The sequence below is a fragment of the Pleurodeles waltl genome, chromosome 7, assembly GCF_031143425.1.
Source record: "Pleurodeles waltl isolate 20211129_DDA chromosome 7, aPleWal1.hap1.20221129, whole genome shotgun sequence".
Taxonomy (NCBI): domain Eukaryota; kingdom Metazoa; phylum Chordata; class Amphibia; order Caudata; family Salamandridae; genus Pleurodeles; species Pleurodeles waltl.
Window position 1 is genome coordinate 1,188,393,043 of NC_090446.1, and position 21,402 is coordinate 1,188,414,444.

Sequence of the window (21,402 nt, forward strand, 5' to 3'; positions counted from 1 at the left end):
GTTGCCTAAAAGAGTGGCAGTATTGTGCGTAAAGTTAGGTGTTGTGTCAGAAAGGAGGAACGAAATATGCTGCACAGCAGCAAGTTAGGACAGAGAGAGCAAGGAAGGGATTGTAAGATCCGAGGAGGTAGCAAAACAGAAAGAGTCATTTGACACTGTGAGAAATCAGGCCTAGATATTTGGAAGTCATGGTCAACCGGTGGAGATCTGCTGTGGCAATTGAGCAGCAGCTCGAGAGCAGGAAGTGACGTCTTTCCCAGTGCTTTTGCAGTCACAGCTTCTAAGTAGCTTCTCCTTCAACCATGGCCCCACAGCTGAAGCTAGAGTTGGAGACAGAGAAAGGTGGGTGTTTCTAGTTTCACTTTATCTAATTAACTAGGGAATTAGGCTTTTGAGAGGACTGACTAATTAGGGTTCGAGTGAAGACCTTTACATGGTGTTTCTTTCTTGTATTCTTCCTAAGGCCCTGACATTTGCATAGTCTTGGGTGACTAAAATGACCTTCAAGAGCTTCAGACCTCTTCCTGTGCTAGTTTGTTGGCTGTTACAGAAATGCCCTTTCTATCATTACTTTGCAAAAGATTGCTATCGAACTTATGACATATTTAAGAATTACGTATGTCACATGATCACCAGTTTATTCCAGGCTTTTGGGATAAATGGCAAGGACACATATTTGCAGGGCCTCAGTCTGATATTTGGTAGCAGCACAGTCGTAGGAAATTTGAATGTAACACTGGCCCCAAGTATAGCATACCTTGTGTTCAAACTAAAATAAACAGTGTTAGAGCCCAATTCCCGACGTCCTTTTCACGTAGAACTCAAATCTAAACAGTGTCTATGCCCTGCTCACCAGCATTACAAATATCACCTCGCACCCTAAAGAACATCCTCTAACTGGCAACAAGACTGTTCGGGGCAATGGGAAGTACGACCAGCTCACCACGACACTTCAGAAATGACACTTGACCCTCAAAATGGCCAAATCACCTTCAAGATATGGTATGTAAAATTCAAGGCTGTCACCTCCAACTAACCACCCTACGAAGCAGGCAAGATCTCCAGGATAGAAAAAAGGGAATAGAAGAAGCAAAACACAAACATACATCTTCTGTTGCTATACACCGAATATCTGGACCTCAATCCCAACATATATCCAACACAATCCTATACTCCTCTATCCTAGAAAGAAGGTCACGATTGTTTTCATTATGTGCATGAAAAACTTCGAGTACCCTCACCTGCCCGCACTTTGCATTCCCATTGTCTTAAACAGCACTACTTTATGGTATTTGGAGGTTTACATTGTATAAATGTGCAAGCGTTTATGTTCATTTAGAGCAGTAGTCCATCTTGTATAATGCGCATAAGAGCTCACAACAAAAGTTATACTGTTTTTTTTCTTATGCTGGATGCCCTACTTCATACATCTGCATGAAGTGTTGTGCTCTCTACGCACATTTTGTGGGCAGTTTTTTTTCTCTTTTCTTTAATATAAAACACGTAACATGATTAATGATTAAATTATGATGTCCTTAGTTTGCTCTGTTCCTTCATATTGCCAGGTTTGGTGACAGCAGGGATATAGTGCGGCACAATGGTGTGAAGAGCGATGGGTACTTGGAACATATATTTAAGTATGCCGCCAAGGAGCTATTCGATGTTGATGTCAAAGAGATCACATACAAAGCATTAAAGTGAGTTTACTTCCTCTCTTGCTGTCTTTGGAGAATGTACACACACTTTAAGTTTCCGAAGCGGACACATACACACAACTTAAGCAGTATACTGCAGAAATGATTTTATGGAGCGCACAAACGTGTGCATGATAATATCAAAAATATGAACAGGGATGCACAGTAAGGGTTGACTATAACATTTGTTCAGAGCAAGTAATGATTCTAATGTAGCACAGAAATTAAAATGTGATGCAGAGAAAGATGATCAATCCTAAAGATGGGGTAAAGAAACTAGAGTTAATGTAGTTTATTTGATATACTATCAAGTAATACAAATGCAACATTGAAACACATGGAGTAACCTAGGTTTTGTCAGATACGTCATTTATCAAAGAGCTATGCCTCAACCTAAAAACAAATATGTAAATTTTTATGTTATTAATAAATAAGAAAGGATTAGCCACCCATGGAGGCACTGCAGCTGTTTGTTTTTATATTGCACTGTACAAGGGAGAATGTCTTTTTTTTTTTAAATATCTTTATTTAAATGTATGCGTCAATAAACAGCAATTAAGGGCGCAAGCCTGCAATCTAAAGAAATGAAAACAGTGGAGGTAAAAACATACATACCACCGCTCCCAACGTTCGCAACAAGAGTAAGACAAATAAATTACAGTGTGAAATGAGGGTGACATCACAGTATACACCAAAAAGCACAATCACAGTGAGGGAGTTGGTGCGTCTCCCGAAGGGCATAGCTTGTAATTCCTAGGCCTCCCTCCCCAAACCTTGAAGAACTTACACGGGCACCACCTACATTTGTACGTGACCGTTTCAGCAGCCATATTGAGATCCTTGCCCGATTTTCATTCAGACATTGTAGGGACCTCTGGTGCACCCCAGTGGCATGTCACAACCGGTTTTGCCACCAGCACCAGCCCCAGGTTGGAGAAGGGAAGCTGCATTCTAGGATATACACATCTCTCGAATCCCCTAACAAAATGTACTTGGTGTCGAGAGAGATGACTGTGCCCAACACTCGACCAATCTGTTGCACCACCTGTGACCAATATGCCTGGATTGCTGAGCAACCCCAAATCGGGTGTATAAAAGTACCTCTGGCATCTCCTCAGCTCAAGCAGTTCGGGGAGGCTGCCCTCCCCATGTGATGTAGGCGGTACAGTCATAGTACACCTGATGCAATATTTTGAGCTGGATCAGGCGCAGCAGTGACTTTATAGCCACTTCTCTCTGGTGCATCAGGGCCGCATCCTAATAGACATCTTCCATCTCGCCTACGTCCACGCCCATCTGGATCAAAACTTACTCAGTGTGTCCCTCATATTGTTGTTTAACCTATTATAGGTGAGAGAGACAGCCTTCTGTGCTAGCTCGTTAAGTAGAAATCTTCCTCCAGGCAGATCCAAGCTCCCCAATTTTCCTACTTTCCAGGCATGTCGCAGTTGCACATACGTGAGATATTGGTTCTGGTGTATGGAGCAGTCCCTCTTTACGGACGAAAAGGGCATCAAAGCACCCTCTTCCAGAAGATTTCAGGAAGTCCCATGCCGCAGAGCCCCTGACTTTGCCTAGTTTCCGCATCCATGCCCCCTCCCAAATTGGCATTGCCCACGTAATTGTATCTCACCAGACGATACGTCTAGAGGCCTTGTGCCAGGTGTCCAGTGCCACTTGTGTCACCGGTAGCAGCCATCAGAATCCCTTCCCACCAGAGAGGTAATGGAGACAGGATTGGTTGGCAAACTGCACCTGCTCCAGTCAATAGGTAGACTGAGCCTGTAGTGCAAACAGCCAGTCGTTTATGGTCACCACTTGGACCACTCAATAGTAGGCCCACATGTCTTGGAGGGTGAACCCACCATTGTAAGCGTTACTCTTGGGGTGTCCGCCACACAACAACAAGATCCTCAAGTCACCATCCACTTTAACAAAGATTGCCTCCTGGATGGCATAGTAGGTGTTTGTAAGGCATGTAGTATCTTGGGGAGCGTAATAGTTTTAAAAATGCCACCTTCCCCATCAGGTTAAGGAGCAAAATGCGCCACTTCCCAGCATCCGCCTGGAAGTCCTGCAAAACCCCACCCAGATTTTTGGTCAAACACCTCACGCTGTGGGGAGTGACATTGATGCCCAATTAGCAGAAGCCGTTGCTTGTCACCCGAAGAGTTTGGGGAAGAGCATTCAAATTGAGCTGGCAATATGGGTGTCAAATAACAGATTTGCCCAAGTTGATATGATAGGCTGAGTGAGCTCCATAGGTCCCAAACAACTGCAGGACAGCAAAGATAGTGATGACTAGTTATGACATAGAGGAGTATGCCATCCGCATATAACATGATTTTCTCTGCAGCCCTGTTGGTATCGGAGATTTTGAACCTGTGAATGTCAGGACAGGTACGAACCATCGCAGCCAAAGGCTCTATGGTAAGAGCAAATTGTAAGAGGCAGTGAGCACTGCTCTTGGGCGCCCCGTCTAATCGGGACGGCAGATGATAGGACACCATTCACCATCAACGTCGCAGTGGAGGCCTCTTAGAGCAGTGTGACCCACTGCCTGTAGTTATATCCGAAGCCAAACTTCTTCATAGTCTAGTGAACGAAGGTCTAATGAATATCATTGAACGCCTTTAGGGCATCCAGTGCTAAAAAGACAAGTGGTTCAGTCCTGTGGCGAATCTCCGCCATCCAGTTGTGCAGAAGTCAGAGATTAAGTCTGGTGGATCTGCTCAGCATGAAACCTGATTGATCATTGGGATTGAGCAGAACTATCACCTTTTGAAGCCTTGTATCCAGAATTGGGGCAATAGAAACCACAACTAATCTCCTGCTTGTCCTGTTTATGGATCACAGCAATGACTACATGCTGTTCCGTCATTTGCTTTGTGCTTTATTTTGCAAAATATTTTGTGCTCTATCTCTTATGACTGCCTTATAGTCCTCCAGGAGCACCACCGAAGTAAAACGTGTATGTGCTAGTGTAGTGTAGGACCCCAATCCGAGAAAATGGCATTGTGTCCCCAGTAGGTGTGTCTCTTGGAGTAGGACCACAACAGGCCTCTACCGTTTGATATATCTCACTACCAGGCCCTGTTTCACCTTATCACCTAATCCATTTATGTTCCTAGACATGATTGAGTACCATGATTCATCAGGAAGCCTGTCAGGTACCATAGGGTGTAAATAAGAGGATGTTAAGCTTATCTCCCACCTGGTATGCCAGCACAATGTCGTCATGCATGCATCCCTCCTCAACAAACAGATCACAAACAACTAAACATCCCACAAGAAGCCTGTTCGTTCCCTATCTTAACCCTCTGTCCACCCTCCACCCCCAGCTAGTGCCAAAATGCGTAAACTGTACAACCACTTGTTTGCAAGGCAAGAGAGGTCTGTAGCCCACCCTCAAATCTAAAAAAACAATCAATTAGTGCTCCAGCCCCTGCAGAGCAAAATCAACAAAGGAAAAAGCAATCCCCCTCCCCAAAAGAAAGAAAGACCAAAGTGCACTCTTAAGAAATAATCTAAAAGCAGAAAAGAGGGACGCCACCATAGTCAGACCCAGCCCACCATCATTTACCCCGCCTCGGACCACCCTCAAAACAACTAGAGTGTCAGGCAACCTCAGAGCAAAGCATACTCTTTTACCAGGAAAGCAGCCTCAGCAGTTCTCATAGAGTTCTTCACAGTTCACCATCTGGGCCCACGCCAGGTATAACAGGCCTGGAGCCACATCCAAGACCCACCCCCTCTGGGCCAGACAAATCCAGAAGCAAAAGTAGTCCGACAGGGCATGACTCATGGATGTGGGGGGGAGAGGAGGTCCAGCATATCTTCCACCATCTCAGATCCTCTTTCTGCTGACACAGCCAAAGTAACAGCCTCCACAAAAACTCAGGCCTCCTCCCGCTCTTGCCTCTGACCTTCCACATAGAGTGTGCCATCCTGCTACACCACCACTCCCACTCAGGTGGCAGATGTTAATCACGGTCTGTGTCTGACATTAGGATGTCTCAGCGTCCTATTGCCACGTTTTCTCTGTGACCAGGCCACTGGTGTCCCAGACCCCGACCCATGAACTGACACCCACTGTGTTCCCCTATCCAGTCCCACATATCCTCCGTGCTAGTGTGAATTACCATCATGTATCACCTTCAGTTTTGCAGGGTAAAACAGCATATAGGTGTGAGACCCATGCACTTCAGATTCTGTTTGACCCCTCCCCCCATATGTCTGTCTCTGCTGTTGGACATGTTCAGTATAGTTCGAAATGTGTGATTTTCGAACACCTGATCACACTGACGGTCTGCAGAATGGCATCCATGTCCGTATAGTTAAGGAGATTTGCAATTATCGTTGGGGGTGGGGTGCCTGGAACCAATGTGCCCTCTCCACCACAAAGACCCAAGACAGGCAGGGAGTCCTCCGGAATCTTTTCTCTGAGCCAGCCCTTCAGGAAGAGCTTGGGTGCTGCCCTCAACCCTCTCAGCGAAGCCCACAAATCATAGGTTACATCACCTTAATAGACCCTCCTCATCCTCAGCGGGCATTTCCAACTTTTACGTCTGCACATTAGGGCCGCCACGGTGGCCTTAAGGGATGAAAGTTCCCTCTGCATTTGGACAACTTGTTTTTCCGTCGCTTTAGATATTTCTGCTGCTATGCAGAGATCAGCTCTGAGAGGGTTGACATTGAGGGAGACAGAGTTGATCTTAGCTTGAACTTTTGCACTAGAAGCTTCAATGGTGGCAAAATCTGTGCTCCAGTAGGCCACTGGGGTGCTTGCAGGCCCCTTCCAGCCTCTCCTGACTGTCCCCCTGCAAGCCCACTAGCAGTAAACTGGTCCATTTTAGTCTGTTGGGCCCCACACGAGGCCCATCTCTGCCCATGTCCAATCCTGGATGGGGCACATCAGCTGCATCACTTGCAACATCAGTCCACCTGGAAGGCCGTGTATACACCACAGCTCACACCTCCCTCAAAAGTCCAATGGGAATCCACACCACTCAGACACCCCAGTTCCGGGCTCAACCAGCCCCTAGCCAAACCAACTCAAAAGAGCACTGGAAGCCCCCTCTCTGTAGTTACCCACATTCGACTCATCCGCATTCAAATTCGACCTCAATGGGGCCAGGCAAAGGGAGAGTCACACACAGCTAGGTGAGGGGGGTTCCCCTAGAGTTCAGTCACTGCTTTCAATGCAGTGTGAAACAGAAGTGGGGGGTGATAGGAGGAGACGAATCATCTGCAATAACAGCACCAAGCAGGCTGCTGCCGGACCACCATCAGAAGGTGGAAGGCTGCTGCTCTCTCTTAGGCGACAGGATGGGGAGAGGGCACCCTATTCCGATTTTGTTGCACACCAGTAGTCACCTCTCCGGGGTCCAAGAGGCCCCCGGGCTAGGCTACCACAGCCTCCCAGTCTCGAGGAGATGTGGCAAGAAACCTCTGTCCAGGGAAGTTCCACAGTGATGATGGGAAAGAGGGCCAGCCCCACAGGAGAGTCAAGTCACCTGCAGACTGAAAGGAGTCTCACCAAAGGAGGGGGTGGGGGGGGGGGCACAGTGCCACCCTCACTCAGATCCAGAAACAGGTGGCATGTGGGAAGAGGCCCTGTTAGTTTAAGAAGGTGGGGGCTCCCAGGCCGCAGCTTCAGCTTTCTCCGTGAGCCACACTGCGAATCGCTGCTAATAAATGTGCACCCCACTGGGGGAAGGAGGCTGGCCTCGATGAGGACACGTGGGTGTAGAGCGACCCAGCAGTAATTAGTGGCTCTGGGCACACTGGGGCTCAAGGACAGGACCCCTGTGCCCTGGGATACAGGCTGCGAGTCTCCAGCACAGGCCACCTGGGCCAGGTCGTAACATTGTCATCCTCTTGGGGGTTGCATCCATCCGGTTCGCAGCAGTAGAAGCTTTCAGTCGGCAGAGAGAGGCCGGCCCCAGGGGGTAGCATGGCACCTTCAGATGTGCAGAAAGGATGGCAAGGAGCCTGCTGCGCAGGCCGCATTGAGGCCCATAGGTGGGGCTGCCGGTCCAATCGGCTAGGCCGCACAGGCCCATTCTTTGAAACACTGCCACAGAAGTGGGCCTCTCCTCACTGGCCTGGGGCAAAGAAAGGCGCTTTGCCCTTCTTGTATAAGCTGCTACATATTACTGAGCAGCATGGGGACTTGGGCATCGCAGGGCCTTAGGATGCCAGCGGCGGGCTGGGAGCTCAAGCGCAACACTACCGGTTGGCCATTTTGCCAGCCACGCCCACCTTACAAGGGACAGTGTTGGCCTCACACTGACTGAAAATCTCAGTCACTGCCCTTCCTCAAGCATTAAATGTCAAAGCTGGCTGACTTAGAAAGGTGTCTACCTTGCTCCCTAACAGCAGCTGCTTGGCCATGCTTTGAAATGCAGTATCTTTCAGCCTTTAAAAACTGTCCTGTTCTGCATCACTGCCTGCAAATTTTAAACAAAGCCAATTATTATGTTCCAGCCAGATCTGTATTTTAAAGGGTTGCACAAGACCTTCTTGGGTCTGATGAACTTGTGGTCCTTATTGTTCCTTTAGGTCTACTCCATGATGCCTTCCACTCTAATGTGATGAACAAATTGTCATGTTAATATCCAACTCCTTCATAATTATGTAAGGTAGGACCCAAGCAAAATAATTACATATACAATATTATGGAATTCATATTATTGATAGATTCTAGTGATACTTTCTCAAGAGCATTATATACAACAGGATTCAATATTCTTTGTCTGTGGCGCGAAAGACTCAGTCAGTGTGTCAACCAGAATTTCTGTTGGGCTGTAGCTACATAACCCATTGATTGATATTTGTGTAAGTATGTTTCTGGTAGTAGTGGAAGCCCAAAATCTCATTGAGCACTAGGAAAGAGAATATGCATTAAGAAAAAAATATGTTAAAAGCCCAGTCTAGAGCATATGATAAGTATTGTACACACACACTATAAACAGTAAAGCAGTGAGAGAATGAACCAATAGTTAAAACAGCAAGACATATCCTAGTATGGTTATTTTTTATATTTCTAGCATTAACGCCCTCTTATCCTAGTTCTAGGCACAATACTAGTTAGAGCATATTACAAAATAACTAGCATGTCTTGGATTTCAAAGGCAGTGGGCCGCCCATACCTAGTTCAGAACAAGGCTTGCTGTTTTTCTGTCTGAGTAGCAATCCTGCTACCTCTGGTGCAGCACATCTATGTGCATCAAAGAATAACACACCCACTCAAGCATCATACAGCAAGCTTCAAATAAAGTAGTTACTGAAGTCAAGTCTGATTTGTCTTCATAGTGCTGGCGCCTTGAAGATCCTCTCTGAGGCCTAGACCTCTGTGCTCACTTTTATAATACTTCAGCAGAGGCCTGTTGAAGGATGTGAGAAACAAACAATCATACATAAGTTTTACAATGTCCTTTCAGCTATTTCAAATTATAAAACAATGTTGTTTAGGGAAAACAAACATAGCACACATTCACTAATCTCCTAAATGTTCTTTTTATCTATAATAATGGATAACAATGATCTGCTTCAGCAGAAATAACTAACATGAATGTATTTGCATAAGCTAGAATCTCACATTTGCATGTAATGTCTGCATTCAGAACAATCACAGTGTACATTTCTTGGTTATTCAACTAACACACATTTAATTTTTTTAAAAAACAATGTCCTCGGTGGTAAGGAATACGGTTTCCTTCATCAGTTTGTGGTAGTTAGACTGTTGGTTTAGGCTACATGAATATATTAGATTCTGCTTATTAGTGTAAGTGCTTTTGGGATCATTGTAACACTTCTTTAAAATACACTTTGTTTTTAGGCTCCTTTTTGTATTTAAATTTACATATTGATTTACCACGAAAGTCCAAGTATATATAATGTACACATTCAAATAAAAGTTTGCTTAAACAAATGCTTCCTTGCAATGAGGAAAAACTGTTTTGAAAATAAAATCTTTGTCAGTCTATCAAAAGTAGAAACTCAACGACTTGATATTTTAAAAGTCTTTCCTCCATATAATCGGTTTTTTTCTGTTTCTGGTTGTAGAAACAAAGATTTTCAGGAGGTGACATTGGAGCATAATGGGGGCACAGTCTTACGATTTGCAGCTGCATATGGTTTCAGAAATATCCAGAACATGGTGCTTAAACTAAAGAAGGGAAAGTTCCCCTACCACTTTGTGGAGGTTCTCGCTTGCCCAGGAGGTAAGAGTATGACATTAAGCAGCGTTCATTTTCAACCTTGACCTTTTGATGCCAAATACTACACTTTCCCGATTACTTAACCTTATTCGACGTAGTGCAGTTAGTCAGCAATATTTGTTGTAATTACAATTAACATGAGTAGTGTAATGCTCTGGGAGAGTGGTGTCATTGAGCCAATGGTGAAAGAAAGCAAAGTAATAGAAACGTGAAACAGAAACATGCAAATGCAAGGTTCTACAAACCGCTGAATATCTCTGCAGTGTGCTGCATCACAGTGACATGTTTCAAATGCAGCAAACCCCATTTGGCTGGTGAAAAATATTCAGTTTTCAAAGTGATTAATCTATATTATTACTAAGATAGTCAGTATTTTCAAGATGGTGGGCATGTGTGAAACCTGTTCTTAAGGTGCTGGGGCTGTTATTGTTTACTTGGATGTATATAATGGTGGGTTCTGTCGTTGACCACTAGTGTCCTAAAGCTATAGTTACTGTTGCACTTCAGTCTGATAACCAGATATTTCCTTTACAACAGATGTATCTCTGGGAGCCATGAAACTTAGCAGTCAAATCTTACGTGACGAGTTGGTGGGGGGTTACAAACTGAGAAATAGCATGACACAGTAAATTACATGCAATAAGCTCAAGGTTCAGTCAAAGTCATTACACTGAAAAGTAGTTGGGCACTTAACATTAGCCCCTTTTACTAATGTTACTACTTCAGCTGTGGATCAGAGAACGTTGGAGAGCAAGACCATACTATTGACTGGTCTTTATTTATAAACTCTGTGATTGAGCATCAGTGCAAGCAGATAGACACAAAATAACAAACTTGCTTTGATATGTATGGCCCTTACCAAACTTCTTACAGATATTGAGGCAAGCAAAATAACTTTCCACTTATTGCCCTGGTAGCTGCAATCTGTTAAAAGCACCAAAAAAAACCACAGACCAAAAACTCAGCACCGACTGGTGGACTGCATTGTAAAATATAGTCATTAGTCAGAAGCCTGTTAGTTGGCACTGGGAAGTGGTTCTCTAAGTTCAGTTGACTGGACACCAGCGGTGGGCAGTTGGGAGAAACTGGACCCAGCTTACAGGGCACAAGTATTTCAATTTAAGAGGGTACTTTGGAATTAGGTGTCTGTCTTTTGGTAAGAGCTGATAAGTTGAAAAATTCCAAAGGTGGGCCCACCCAGGAGACCAACAGTTCACTTGCTGACACTGGGGAGACTAGTAGTTTGCTTAGTGCCAGTTCTCACTTTAAAGGAGTGCTAAATTTGTAACCAAAAAAGTGGAGGGGCCCAAGGCTTTTCTTAGAGATCTGCTGCCTGCACTGCTGAATTCCAGAATAGACCACAAATGAAAGGTGCTAGTTTTGATTTCATTTAATGCTTTTATCTCCCACTGTTCTGCACTTCCTGTCTCTTTACCTAATTCTTGCAGGTGTCTTTTTTTAAGCCTTATTTTAGCAGTAGCTTGTGCCACTACACAACATACACATTCATACTGACACAAAAATGGGCTTTTCAAATTCCTGTTTCAGCTGTTGGTACTGTGATTCAGAAGGCTATAGTCCTTGGCTTGACAGGGTTGTCCATCAGTGTTCGTATCAGTCTACTGGATTTTGCAGATGTGAGCTGCTTTAAAAAATATGTTCTAAATGTTTGGTAAATAGGGAATTGTGGTTGCTCAATTTTGGTGCATATAAATTTAGATATCTTGTATCCAGGGCCTCAGTACTCAAAGAGGGAAGGGACTCCTAAAAAGGAGAAATCCCCATAATTAAGCAAATTCCCTCGATCACTCTTCCCATTAGGTAATCTAAGAATAAAAAAATCTAGGGCCAGATGTAGCAAAGGGTTTTACCCATTTTGTGTCTATGGGAAAATGTGTTCGTCCATATGGCCCCTAGTCACTGTTAACAGTCTATTCTTCTTCATTCAGTGCATCGTTGATCCACTGGAGCCATCATATTTCACCCTGAATTACTTCATCAGGGCTACAAACCATATGATGTATAGACCAAAATTACCCTAATCTATACACTGCCAAACAAACTCCCCTGCACCATGATTCACCGTGAAACACTGAAAAGACATCTAAAGGGATATATGTTTTCTTGAATAATGTTCACAATTAATTTAACGAATGAGTATTTCAGCCATGTCCTCTGTGTTACATTATAGTGGCATTACATTTCAGAAAAAATCTTAAGTGTGACGCAACAACCAACTAATACCTAACAGGCACATAGTGTGTACATCAATACAATTCTGAATTCAAATACATCAACTATTTTCTTGCGAAACCCCCACCCCCCTACCCCCTCCACCCATTAACGCCAGAATTAGTTCCGGGTAAATTGTTTATTCCATATAGAACTATTTGACTCATTAGAGTAATGTATAATGATAGGAATTTAATTGCTGCTACCTTTTACAACTGTTTTTGGAAATAGAAGAAATGTTACAAGATATATTGGCCCTTATTACAGTGGCGTGGTCGTGGCGATCCAACCGCTACATTTCGACCGTGGCGGAGCATCCACGGTTCGACCGCCAGGTTGCCGCCAGTCGACAGCCTGACGGTCTCAGCGGTTGTAATCCGCCAGGGTGGCACCGCATTCAGCGCTGGCCTGGGGAGTAAAACTCCCCAATCCGCCAGCCTTTGCATGGTGGTTGAACAGCCATGGAAAGGCTGGCAGAATGGGAGTGTCGGGAGCCCCTGCACTGCCCATGCATTTGGCATAAGCAGTGCAGGGGCCACCATGGAAAGCCCCATCACGCTTTTCACCGCCCAAATTACAGGCAGCGGAAAGAGCGACGGGTGCTGCTTCACCCGCTGCACCGCCACATTGCTGCCGGCTCGATTACGAGCCGACGTCCGTGTTAAAGCCCTGTGGTGAACTCGTAATAGGCCAGTGATGATCTGGCTGCATTGGTGGTCACATGCCAAACTCCTACAGAGGGCCATAGTCCTCAATTTGAACTCTTTGTGAGAGTCCATTCCTTAATAGAGGTATCATTGTCTCGTGACAGACGTTTAAATTAGATTGAACAGCAGCATTAAAGTTTGTATGTTTTTCCACCCCTTTTTGCTTCATAATCCAACAGGCTTCTATCTGACTTGTAAATGCAACACTGTATTCCCATTTCTGGGTTCAGCACTTGCCTTTTCACTCGGGGACTAAATGCTGAATCACAAGACCTTTGCGTGTTAAGCACACTTTTTTTTTTTTTTTTAAGCTTACAGTTCCGTTGCAGACATTTTTGGAATAAAAAAAAGTTTAAAGATGCGCATTGTGCATCACAATGGTATGTGTCACATTGGTCACAGTATATGCGCACATATTCATGCACACCGCAGCCATCAGCAGTTACCAAGATGGCCACCATGTGCATCACAATGCATGCACATGTATGCACCTGGACACGTAGGTGCATACATGTGCAACCATGTTGCTCCTTCATTTTTGTTTTTTGTACATTTTTTAAAACTGTATGTTTCCTACATGACCGATGGCCTATAGAAGGGCACATATAAGAAGTACACTAAAAACCAGTGTAAACAAGTATTGGCACAGCCATTACTTCATCACTTGTCTACTAGTTGAAAGAACTATTGCATTTGCCAAAGCTTATTTCTTTTGTTACTCCTCTCCTTCTTTCTCCCTTTTCTGCCTTTCTCTCCCTTAGGTCAAAATCTGATGTTGAAAAATAATACCCATTCCCCAAATGCAGCAATCAGGATTGTCTGGTGTCGAGATTGAAGAGGTGTTCTCGTTGGAGTAGGAGGCTCTGAGTCTGATGTCGAAGCGGAAGAACCCTCTCCCCTTCCCCCTCCCCCCCCCCACCATCAGCCCAGCCTGTTAGCCAGGACCATAGTGAATACCATTACCACCCGTCCTTCTGAGGCACAAGAACCAAGTTATTATGCTTCTTAAGATGGCTCCCGGTCACTGCTGCCTCTTGGCCATGGTCAGCATCCGACGCTCTCGCAAACCTTGGTGCCGAACTTCATCTCAAAGCCTTGCCCCTTGATGTCGACTGCCGCTTTGGTGCCAGACCTGAAGATGTCAGGCCCCCGTATTCGGAGTCAAAAACTTCGAGCTGAAACCTACCTAGGGCCCCTCTGGATGCCTACCCTCTTCTGCTTCATCCTGGCCATCTTCTATAGAGTCCTGCAGAGACTGTAGGAACGTTTAGATACTGGTCAGCAGAGGATCCACATTCTGCAGGGTACAGGCAGGATCATGACTAAGCAGTCTCCACCACCCAAGGATCCACCACAAGTGGAGACTAGTTTACGAGGAGGCCCCCAACCCTCCCTCAGAGCTGACGTCCAGAAAGCCTAGACGCAACAACATAGGCACCTCTCCACTGCTGCCTGGCTCTTCCAGGCCTGCTGTACCTCCCCCTCCCCCTCCTCCTCCTCCAGCCTCCTTTATCCCTTTTTTACTTCTACCTCCCCATTGCTGCCTAAGGACTTTCATTCACATACACCACAGGGATCTCAGTATTTAAGGGGTAGGGGCAGTCCAGGGTCTCCCTATAATATCTCTTATGGCCCCCAGGCTCCTGAACCTTGGGATAATTACTAGACTGAACCCCCTAGTGGACACCATCCCAGATTTAAATCCTGCCAAACCCTCTTCCCCTGATGATACAACCTCTTGTCACAAGGTTCTTCACGGGCAGCTGATTTCCATAAGATTGAGTTCTATATCCAGCCTGAAGAGGTTAATTTTGTGCTAGAAACCCTCTCTTCCACACAGAGGTCCCTCCAGTGCTTGACCATCTTGAAGGGCATGCTCAAGCCTGCTGGAGATATCTTCAAAATGACTGTTAAAGATGGAGTCATCATGCCCCAAGTTGATAAAAGGGTTCATGTTTTCTCTCCTGAACTCTGCCTACATCAGTGGCAGTTACCCCCCAATTCTCTAGTGGCCCATTTGCCAGGAAGAGAGCTAATTCCCAGAGCACAGGGGATACACCCTTTCCAGACCGGGAAAGCAAGAAAATAAATGCTGCTGGCAAGCATGTGGCAGCGCAATCTGCCACGCAGTGGTGCATCGCCAACTCTGTGAGGTTGCTCTCCGGGTAATAACCGTCCCATCACTACCAGCTCATTAGGACCACCAAAAAACTCACCCTGCAACAACGTATGAATAAAAACGTCTACAACAGCAAGGAACATTTCACCGTCTTCAAAGAGAACAACAAGCCCAACTCCGCTGACATCCCCCCGTCGGAAGAACTCTATAAAAACGTAACCAACTACTTTGATCGCAAGATTGCAGACATTTACTATAGCTTCACCACCCCGGGCCCCCCATTACTCTCACCACCAGCCCATCAACCGAAGCGTCACCACGCCCCCCCACCCACCTCTGCTGGAACAACATCACCGACACAGAGACCCGCAAAATCATGGCTACCATCCACTCAGGAGCACCCACCGACCCCTGCCCTCACCACATCTTCAACAAAGCCAGCTACATCATTGCACCCAAACTCTGGCATACCATCAACCGCTCCTTCGAAACTGCCTCTTTCCCAGAGAGTTGGAAACACGCCAAGATCAAACCTCTACTGAAGAAACCCACCGCCGACCCGACAGACCTCAAGAACTACTGGCCCATCTCCCTGCTCCCCTTCCGGCCAAAGTCATTGAGAAGGCAGTCAACAAACAACTCACTGCCTTCCTGGAAGCCAGCAACATCCTTGACCCCTCTCAGTCAGGATTCAGAACCAACCATAGCACTGAGACCGCCCTCCTCGCCACCACAGATGACATCCGCACCCTCCTTGACCAAGGAGAGACCATCGCCCTCGTCCTTCTGGACCTTTCTGCCACCTTCAGCACAGTCTCACATGACACGCTGTGCAACTGTCTCCACGACACCATCGTCCGAGGCTCAGCACTGCAGTGGCTCTCCTTGTTCTTCACTGACAGAGCCCAGAATTTCCGAATCCCCCGCCCTTTGTCTCGGAAGCCACCAAGATCAGCTGCAGGGTCCCCCAAGGATCCGCGCTGAGTACCACCCTCTTCAACCTCTATATGACCCCACTGGCCGTCATTGTCAGAAGCCAAGCACTCAACAGCATCTCCCACGCCATTGAGTACTTCCTATCTGAACATTTCCACATGGTCATACTTCAGGATGTCATCCCCCTGTTGCAGTAAGGCAACATCATGACAACCCTCAGCTTGAAGGACGCCTACTTCCATATTTCCATTCATCCCACCCATCGAAGATTCCTGTTTGTGATGAGTGGACAACAATATCAGTTCAAGACGTTACCTTTTGGGACCACAACAGCCCCCAGTGTCTAGCTGTGGTAACCCCTCACCTCTGGCGGCGAGGCATCCACGTGCACCTTTATCTCAACGATTGGCTGATCAATAGCGCCACGGAGCAGCATTATCTAGTGGATATACAAACAACCATAGACCACCTTCATAGGCTAGGCTTCATGTTAAATATAACCAAATCTCACATTTATGTCCACCAAGTACAACTATTCCTCAGGGCTACCTTAGACTCAACCGTGGGGAAGGCATATCTGATCCTGGCCAGGGTAACTGCTTTCCAAAAAACTGCTACCTCTTTTTCAGCCAGTTTTGTCAGGTAATGGTTTAGACATACTGTGTTGCCATAGTGTTGGCTGTGGGTGGCATCTTTTTAATTTCCTTGTAAAGCACATTAGTCCGCTTGGAGTTGCCTGGCTCCAGTTTGTGTTGCCGTTTAGGTCGGCTATCACCATTTTTTAAATGTGTTTATGATTTATTTTTCACACTTCAATTTTAACTTATGTTTGCTTTCGCCAGTTCTTCTATTTGGAACATAGCCTTCCTGACTGGAACGGAGCTGTTGGGCTCCAGTTTGTGATTGTGTGGCTGTCTGATTCTCGGCACCTTCATGTCACAGCCATGCCCCCCTCCATAGGCAGGCTATTTAGGCATGTCAGCTGCATGGCCGTGCAGCGGGCACACTGCTGGTGCACTGAAGGCAAGCCTTTCTGCACCCATCCCCATCTAGATGGCACCAGGCTTCTTAGTTGTTTTGGGTCTCCCATCGGGTAACATACCTCTTTGGAGCTATTGCAACTGTTTCCCATTATCTCGAGAGACTGCAGTCACACACTGGATCTATCCCAAGGGAATTTAGTCTGCAGTAAGTGTGGGTTCACCCCTATAGCCCTAATGATAGCAGCACCAAGGGAGAGAGTTTGCCATCCCCTTTTGCGGCACTGTTATTTGCTTAATTAGTTAAACATAAACTAGTGTAGGAAGCTGCCTCTGTATATACTATGTCAAAGTGAGATATAGTGTGCACAGAGTCCAGCCCGGAGGTTAAAGTAGGTAATAATAATGCTCTCTTTTGTGGTAATGAGGTCGAGCAGTTATGCTTATTAGAGGGTAGTGCAAAGCATTTGTTGTACACACACAGACAATAGAAGAAGCACACACTCAATGCCTATTGCAAAATATATTTTCTTAATTTATTTTTAGAACCACAAGATTCAATCTGCAGGTAATTACTTCAATAGATTCGTATTTCACAGATGTATCAACAGTACTTTGTTTGAAAAAAGTTATACAGTATTTGAAATATTGGCAATAATCTGTTTTAAAACTTGACAGTGCAATTTTCTGAAACAGTTCCAATATCTGGAGTGCCCTGGGGCACTTCATTCCGAGGCCTGATCCTTTGAAGCTCACCGCCAGGTGTTACAGTTTCTGCAGAGGGAAGTTGTGACTCACCTCCACCCAGGACAAGCTTTGTTTTTGACCACCGAGAGCACAAAGGCTCTCACCCCATGTGGTCAGTAACTAGTCTGAAAGTGACAGGCTGGCACAAACCGGTCAGCCCTACTCTAGCAGTTTGGGCAACATACAGGGGGCATCTCTAAGATGCCCTCTGTGTGCATTTTTCAATAAATCCTACACTGGCATGAGTAGGGGTTTATTGTGCTGAGACGTTTGATATCAAACTTCCCAGTATTCAGAGAGGCCATTATGGAGCTGTGGAGTTCGTAATGACATAGTCCCAGACCATAGACTCAATATGGCTACACTGCACTTACAATGTATGAGAATGGACTTAGACACTGAAGGGGCATGTTGCTCATGCAGCTATGCCCTCACCTGTGGTATAGTGCACCCTGCCTTAGGGCTGTACGGCCTTCTAGACAGGTGTCTTCACCTATGGCACAGGCAGTGGTTTGTGGGCATGGCACCCTGTGAGGGGTGCCATGTTGACTTTGCCTTTTTCTCCTCTCTAGCCCACACAAGCTCCAAGGGCAGTGTACATGTGTATGGTGAGGGGTCCCTTAGGGTGGCATAATACATGCTGCAGTCCTTGGTGACCTTCCCTGGTCACAGGGCCCTTGGTACCTTTTACAAGGTTAGCAGGATCCCAGCACACTTTGAATCAAAGTTAGCATCAACACTAGGTAAAAAGTATGTTTGGGTGGGGGGTGGGTAAGAGGGGTAACCATGCCAACAGTGGCACTTTTCTACATAGCGTTTCTTGACTTTTTGATTATCAGCCAGGCACCATTTTCTATCTGAGATGTTAAGCTCGGCACCTGACGTACTCCCCTATATTTCCCTAAGACAGACAGACACAAAGGTGAGGCGTGATTGCTATAGTTTTTAAACAGGTTATTCCCTGTACATTTGCAGAGATATTACTTGTAGGCAGCATTTGTCACTCTCACTCTATCCAGTAACTTTACTTTAGCTAGGTTTCTGATTCATCGTCCTGCAGGTACGCCTTCAAATTTCACAGCCGCCTTAGCAGATACTCCGCCTTTGTTCTCTTTACGATATGCTAAATTTAAAGTTATAGATGACCTCAATCTTCATCTAGAGGATGAAATCTGTTTGTTGGCTGCTGCGTTCTTTGAGGATTTAGAACCCACCCCCAAACCCACACAGACTGGGACACACATTGGATGCCATTTTGTCTAATTCAACTAGACTAGTGGTGAATCCACCTATTCCTCTCTTATTGTCTGACCCTTGCGGCATACTTTTCAGATTTCTCTGCCTACACCAATGCAAATTTCAAAAGTAGGCAAGCAGGCCAAGATACGGAAATGGGCTAAGGCTACCCCTACTGTCTTCACAGAGGTGCTGACAGCAAAGCGCCCTAATTTGAGTGACAGTATAGACACAACCAATTCACAGAGGTGGATAACAGGGGCACTTGACCAAATTGCACCTGTTACAGATCACACTGTTGGATGAACCAAACATTTGGTGGATTGGTTCAGTGAGGAGTTACTTATGTTGAAAAAGATCTGCAAATGCTTAGAACATGTATGGCGCAGAAACATCAGCTCCAGTGACAAAGATAATTATCGAGTGGCCTTGAAGAAGTACCATAAATAGATCAGGGCTATGCGTCGTCATTTTTATGCTGGAAAAAGTGAGCCAGCTCAAAACTCATCTCTGGGTTTTTCTCTATTATGAAGTCGCTATCCTCTTTGGATCGCATCTCAGCATCTACGCTGTAATTCAATTGCTCAGTTTTTCTCTGGCAAAGTTTCTTCTATCTATTCTACTTTCCCGGAGGCAGTTAGAGATGCTCCATGTTTTGAAGTTTGGTTTGAACCATCTACCTGTAAGGTAAGATCCTCCATGTTTTAATTGTCTAACTGCAGAGGATTTACTTCCTCCGATTACAGCTGCTAAGTCAGGTGCACCATCCGACCCTTCCTCGCTCTCTTTTCTGGAACAAGGGATGGATGCCATATTACCTGAGCTTTGTGACCTACTTAACAGCTTTTTTGAGCTAGGTCGAGTTCCTTTGACTTGGAAACATGCTACTGTAACACTCTAAAAAAAAAAAAAAATTAAAAAAAACCTTACTGGATCCTACGAAGCTGGGAAATTCCAGGCCTATCTCGCTGCTCCAATTCATCTATAAAGTGTCTGAGAAGTATATAAACAAACAGATGTCTAACTTCTCTGAGGCTAGGGAATTGCTCCATGGGACCCAGTCTGGTTTTTGTCCCAGCACAGAGTCTGCACTGTTACTAGTCTCTGAATCCATCAGGCAAGTCTTTGACAGGGGTAATACTTCTTTCTTGCAGAAGCACTTTCCAGGTGGCCTCAAAACCTTTTTCATCTAAGGTTTTTCCACTGCAGCAGGAGCTCTCCAGGGCTCAGCTTTGAGCCCCACTCTATTCAGCCTCTGTATGCACCCCAGCTTATATCATCGAGCGTTACGGCTTTAGCATTGTGTCATATGCCGATAATACGCAGCTCATTATCACTCTGTCTCAGGAAGAAAATATGCCAGCTTTGCTAAGATCCTGCTTGTCAGAGCTGGCTGAGTGGATGGACTACTGCGGTCTTAAAATAAATGCCAGTAAAACTTAGGCCCTTATACTTGAGAAACAACCATCAATTTGGTCTTCTGCCTGATGGCCATATTCACCTGGGCCACTACCCATGCCCAAGTCTAAAGTTAGGAATCTCAGCATCTGGTTTGATTCAAGACTCTTGTTTGATAATCAGATCATCAGCCTAAAGGAAAAATGTTTTGAGATCCTGAAAACCATAAAAATATCATGGGACTCCTTCAGAAGGCCGCCATAAAGTCAGTAGTCCAGACTCTGATAATGTTCAGACTGGACTATTGTAGAGTGTTGTACCTGGGAGTCTCACAATCCTGTTGTGATATTATTTAACTAGCGTTTATGGGTATATTATTTTAGCCACAGGCCTGGAGCTTGTGCCCTTTAGCCTAGTAACAATTCATTTTATTTTCTGAGCAGAAGATCTCTTCTGTGGTGATGTTTTATTTTCCTTCATCTCGTATGCTTTTAGCACAGCAACTGTTTTCATTCCTTTTACTTGGACATTCTTGTTCTGTGCTTTGCTCCAGGGTGTCTCCAATATGTTGTCAGTACAAAGTGGAACACCGCAATCTTTGTCACTTCACGAGAAACATATATGTTCTTACGTTAGGGCAAGTTTCTCTGAAAACTAGCTGTTATATTATAAAACATCCCTCTGTTAGAGGGAGAGTTCCTGCCAGAAAATTGCCACGCCATGCTGTCGCTAAACTGCAGCTGTCTGCTGAGACTTGGTGTCTTTCCATTTACATGAGAGATGACTCTCAGTAGACCAACAGCCCTCTTCACTACTATTATATTCAGGTATGGGGATGATGTCTTCCTAGGGAACCTGAGGGCCGGATTAGGCCTAACAATGCTGTGCTCTAGTAGAACCTTAGTGGCGTAGGTAGAAATCCTGACAGTTAGCACTCTCACAATATGGTGGGACTTTTCTTGTGTTTCACTTTCTTTGTTACCACATTGCTATTATGTTTTATCATCCTAATCATGTGGTACATGCTATTTTATCTAGAACACAGTTGATTCAATAAAATAGATTGAACCAATTCCTGCTTCTGTTTGTCTTTGCATGTATGAGACAGATGTAACTGAGAGAAAATGC

The 21,402-nt window shown here is 45.3% G+C and overlaps 1 protein-coding gene across 3 annotated transcripts in view; it reads left to right on the forward strand.

Moving 5' to 3' along the window:
• The window catches only part of NARF (nuclear prelamin A recognition factor), a 252,638-nt gene that overhangs the window by 224,435 nt on the left and 6,801 nt on the right, over positions 1 to 21,402 (forward strand). For 2 of the 3 annotated variants that reach the window (XM_069200293.1, XM_069200294.1), the window contains exons 10-11: positions 1,566 to 1,697; positions 9,765 to 9,922. In XM_069200293.1, coding sequence (XP_069056394.1) covers positions 1,566 to 1,697; positions 9,765 to 9,922 — 290 coding nt within the window. The remainder of the gene's footprint in view (positions 1 to 1,565; positions 1,698 to 9,764; positions 9,923 to 21,402) is intronic. The other variant, XM_069200295.1, reaches the window with a different exon arrangement.